Genomic DNA, 5351 nt, shown 5'->3' on the forward strand with positions numbered 1-5351 from the left:
GGATGCTCGCATCGGTGAAAATGTGGAGCTCCAGAGACTCAATCAGCGTTGAACGTATTCCCTTAAAGTAACACCGTGGAACACGAATACCCGAGACCATTGGCAGTAATCCGGTCCATCGCTCCCACTTTACCATAGCATCATCGTCTATCTCCTCGTCCCATTCGCAACCAGTTCGCCAAAGGTCTTGAATTACCAATTTTCCATGTATTGTGAACGGTGTAAGCAATCCAAGTGGATCAAAAAAATCCATCACGCTACTCAGCACGATTCTCATTGTAGGGCGTACACCGTCCAAAAGATATGGCTTTACGTCCTGCCGATGTTCCATTGAGAACGAAAAATGATCATGCGTTGGATCCCACACTATTCCTAGTACTCTTTCGGTTCCGCTCTCCTTATCGCAGCTGAAATGTACGGCCTGCGACGCCTTCGTTTCTCCCAACTCGTCGAGAAATGTGCCGGAGTTGGACACCCAGTTCCTTATCTCGAAACCACCATTCGCATGAATGAATCGCACTTCTTTTGCTCTGTTGACGGCTTCTTGAACCGTGTCCACACTGTCGAAATATTTGTCGACATAGTGTTTCTCAACTATTGCAACTGCGGCCTCTGGAAACTGTTCCGAATACTCCCTTGCATTACGGTTTTTTTTACATACTGTGCTTGACTCGGAGAGCATTTTGATCCAAACGTAGCGACATCCATAACATATACGCTAGGAGGAGCGTCCGGTGAATTTCGGAACAAGAACAGTTGAACGCATTTATCGACTTCTCGGATTAATAGCTGGTGATACATTTCCTTAATATCGCCTCCAAATCCAATTGGTCGTTCTCGGAAACGATAGATAACGCTTGGTAACGGGGTGAGCAAATCCGGGCCTGTCAGAAGTTGGGAATTGAGTGAAACGCCGTCCACTGTTGCCGCTGCATCCCATACCAATCGTACTTTCCCTGGCTTTTTCGGGTTCAACACGAAGTTAATAGGGAGAAACCACGATGAACTCGGGTCAAATCTCGCTAATTCTTGTGGCGTTGCCTGATGCGCATACCCTTTTTGCTGGTATTCTACGATCTGCATACGTACGTTGTCGAACAAGTCTGGTGTCTTCCTTAAACGTTGCTCCAGCTGCTTCATTCGGCGCACCGCCATGGGATAACTGTTTGGAAACTTCGGTTCGTCACTTTTCCAAGCATACCAATCTCAAACCGATCGCCCACACGAACTGTTGTCCACTCCATGATTTCACGAGCTCGATTTTCTTCCTTTGACTCCTGTGGTACGGCCACTACGGACTCTTCTAGTGCGTACTGCTCCCTCAGAAGATTATGCAGCTCTTCATTTGAAACTTCGTGATGATATCCGACAAAATTCCGTCCTTTCTGTGGATTTTTTTTCGGTCCGTATACTTCCCAACCTAGTTTCGATTTTACAGCGATAGGCTCTCCAGGCTGGCCAAGCTTCGTTTCCATTGGTGTGATAGCGTGTAGGTTGTTAAGTCCAATTTGCATACCCGGCCGCTGACTTGAATAGGAAGAAAATGGGACATCGCGTAGATACCTGTATGCTGCCTTCATTGCTGTCGCGACTACACACTGCTTTGGCAATAACAATTGCTTTACTGTCTGTACTGCCTTCAGCAGAATTTTCCCATCACTTCCGGATACCCAGAGGTTCATTTTCGTTGAGCTTCTTTCGTCTCTTGTAACGTCTGCTGTCCAGGTGATCGTAAGCGGTTCGTGAACTCCTACTGCACCTAATCTATCTGTTAACGAACGCTCCACCAAAGTAATTGACGCTCCTTCGTCCAAGAACGCCAAAGTGCTCACCATGCGATTGCCGCAGTGCAATGTAACAGGTACCATCCGGAACAGTATAGCACCTTGGACATGGAAGTGACTGTTCATGACAATTCTTGATTCAAACGGATGTAGAAGAGGATGATGGCGTTCTCCGCATTCTACGACATTACAACGAATTTTGAATTTACACGGTGCATTTCCATGATCGTTTAGACAAACTTGGCAAAGTTTACCTTTCTCGACAACTTTCATTCGGTCCCTGAAAGATAGTGCTTTAAAGTCTTGGCAGAACCGTAACCGATGATCCGTTCGCTTGCAAACTCTGCAGGGCTTTACACTTCCGGTTGGAGGATTCCCAAGGGGAGTGCTGCCACTTGGGTTGATGGACGTGCTATGGACGTAGACTGCGCCATGTTTTCTCATTCCTCCTCTGCCGGACTTCACTGTTCGGCCATCGTTCCCTTGTACTGTACCACATGCATTTGCTTCGCAAGCCTCCGACACAATTCGCGATAGGAAATCGGAAAAGGTTCTCAAATTCACCTTCTTCTTGCTGATTTTGTACCGAACCCACTCCCTCTTATCTGGTGACGGCAGTTTGTCCAACAGATTCTGAAGCAGCAATGGATTGATTAGATGTTGCTTCAAGTCAGCAGCTTCCAGGTGGTCACAAAGCTGCTCCACCGCATTTCCGAAAGGGATAAATGTCTCCAATCTATCGGCTTTTGGGGAGTCCAACCGATTAACCTTTTCCAGGTGAAATTGTAAAAGTTGTTCAGGACGTCCGTAGAGTTGACGCAGTTTCTCAATCACTTTCGGCACCGATTTCGGCAGCAACAACTGTCCACGAACACTTTCTAAAGCCGATCCTTTAAGACATTCTTGTAGCCGTACGAGGTTCTCAACGTCATTGTACCCACACGCCTCGTTTGATGCTTCGTAGCTACCTATGAAAAGAGGCCACTCTTCAGGCTTCCCGGAAAATATGGGAAGCTTCTTAGATAACCCGTTCCGCGCTGCTAATTGTGCTTTTGTAGGCCCAGCTGAATGCCGCCCCAGCCCGTGGGATACTAACTTCTTGCTAATTCGTTTCTTGTGCTTCTTTTTTATCGCGTTCTCATCTTCGTCCACTTCTTTCTCGGTATCACCGTCGGACTCCTCACTTCTACAATCTTCGTCTTCTCCACTGCTGCTTTGATCCTCGCTCTCCTCTTCCGAAATCTCTTCTTCGCTCTCTTCTTCTTCTTGGTCTTCCGGATCAGGCATCTTAACTTTCTTCTCACTTCGTCTTCCCTTTGATCCTCCTGCTTGCTCCTGCAGCGAGAGCGATCCCATGCGCCCTACAAACCCCTGCTTCTTCTCCAGCCATTTGTTTCTCAAACCGGAAGTATCCAGTTTCTCCTGCACTTCTGACATCTTCTCCTGGTAACTTTTCCGCATGCGTCCCATTCGATCCAAGTGCTGTTGCTGCTTTCGTAACGCCTTTTCCAACAGTTCTTCTTCCTGTTTCATTTCTCGCTGCCGCATTTAGGTTTCCATACGCAGCCTTTTCTCCTTCAGGATCTTTTCCATTGCCATCCGCTTCTCCCAGAGTTGGCGTTCCTCTTCAATCTCCCTTTCCTTTGACCGTTGCTCCTTTTCCAGCGCCTTCAGCTTCTTCTCGAATGACGAGCCGGATTGTCGATCCGCCTTGGCACTAGACTTATCAGACGCTTCATCCACCCCCAGAGCCTTCTTACCTCTAGATCCTTTCTTTCGGTTCTCTTCCAACTTCTTTGCCAGTGCTTCCTCCGCTTTCTGGCAAGCTTCCGTTGGGCAGAACCAGTTTTCCTGCTTGCGGATGTCCAATTCGTCCACGCCAACACACCGGTAGTGGTACCAGTTATTGCACCCATCGCAACCAACCATTCCTTCATCGGTATCCGATGTCATCGTGCAGGCGGCACAGGCAGTCATAGTGAAATTTATGCTCACTTTTGAGGCTTCCAAATCCGACATATCTTTATTGAGTTTGTTCGGAATTCTGTGGAATACACTAACGTTTTGTAGCAGCTTCACGCAGCTCAAAACTGCAAATTTTAATTTTATTAGTTGGACTCATTTTAACAAATTTTGTTCTGACTTACAAGATAGTTTCTCCTTGTGCACCTCGTACAATAAGCCTCTTATATTGGCCGAACTATAGCGACTTGCTACTATACCAGTCTAAAAGATCAAACATTAACTATAAACTATTAGATCAAATAACTTGTTACTTACAATTTAAACAAGAAGACATTATATGATGTTGGCACTGGTAGCAGGGTTTTAATGGGGATGATATCCGGCACTACTTTGCGACCTGGTCATAGAAACCTATATTAGTACCCGAATAATGCTTCAAGTCTACCCTTTTACCGTTAAACTCCAGCCAAACGTCCCTTTATGCACAGCTGACCTACAATCTCTCACTTTGCCAATAAACACTATTAATTCAGCACTATTTTTCAAGAAATTCAGAATAATTTTAGCTTCGAAATAATCCACACTATCGACTCCTTCTCGTTTTTTGTTTTGATTCCTAGGTTTCCCTACGTATATTCTTTACCTACTCATCCATACAACGACATTGTTTCGATCTAGACGGGTAATTGAACCAAACCGTGCGTCCAGCTCGGTCGGTTCTTCACCGTGCACTCGCATAACAGTCCCATCTTTGCTGGGTTTCCTATTCATATGGGACTGTTTTGCTAGTGGGGGCAGTGTAGTATGAAGAACTTAGTGCTTGTGCCTGTATGTAAGTCAGATACTAAACTACTCCCAATTCCTTAGCTACGACTCGACTTTGGTATCTGACTAAACGCAGAACATTCTGAAATAAACGATTGATACAAAAGTACTTATTTCATTAAAGTCAGCTAGTTTCATCCGTTTCGGTGCGGGTCAATATTTTAGTCTGAAAAACTACAAGGCCTTCAATCAGACGAGACGACGACATGTGAAACTGCATCCCTCCTTCAAATCGATTACTGCAGCAAATTTTCGACTCACCAGAACAATCGATTGACGGCATCGACAAAAGTCCATCTCCCATCGGAAACCCACTATAAATACATGCAGCAGGATTGGGGTGTACGACGAGGGTGACTTTCGATGCTTAATGCCGGCCGGCTTATGTAGCCTGTATCCTGGGGAAATGTGCGTGCGTTCGTTTTGGTCCCAAACTGGAGGGTTGTTCCGTGTGCACTGCTCAGTTCACCCTCTCCATATCGATAGGCTGGTGTCGTCTAGCAGCAGCACTGACTGTGAAGGTCGGCAACGCATCGCATCGGTGGTGACCGCGCGTGAAGGGAACGATGTTGGGCTTGATTGTTTCTTTCGTCTGTGGGGTGGAAAAATATTGATCATTGGCACCGGTACTGGCTGTCGTCCTGCCGCCTCGCTGATGTTGTTGGGAAAGGGATCTTCCAGAGGACGACGAACATGTGAGCATGCGGTTTCAGCATTGGACGACTGGAAGGGAAAATGTAAATTCAGTAAAAAAAAGTTGCTAAAAAAGCGACCAAT

The 5351-nt window shown here is 46.3% G+C and overlaps 1 protein-coding gene across 1 annotated transcript; it reads right to left on the reverse strand.

Moving 5' to 3' along the window:
- Positions 1–309: 309 nt before the first annotated feature.
- LOC134286828 (uncharacterized) lies at positions 310–3332 on the reverse strand. The gene is made up of 4 exons (XM_062848511.1): positions 1213–3332; positions 662–1162; positions 366–560; positions 310–316 (listed from the first exon to the last, which is right to left on the reverse strand). The coding sequence occupies exons 1-4, from the start codon at positions 3330–3332 to the stop codon at positions 310–312; spliced, it is 2823 nt and encodes a 940-aa protein (XP_062704495.1).
- Between the last annotated feature and the right edge of the window lie 2019 nt (positions 3333–5351).

This window comes from Aedes albopictus, chromosome 2, assembly GCF_035046485.1.
Source record: "Aedes albopictus strain Foshan chromosome 2, AalbF5, whole genome shotgun sequence".
In the NCBI taxonomy this organism is placed as follows: Eukaryota; Metazoa; Arthropoda; class Insecta; order Diptera; family Culicidae; genus Aedes; species Aedes albopictus.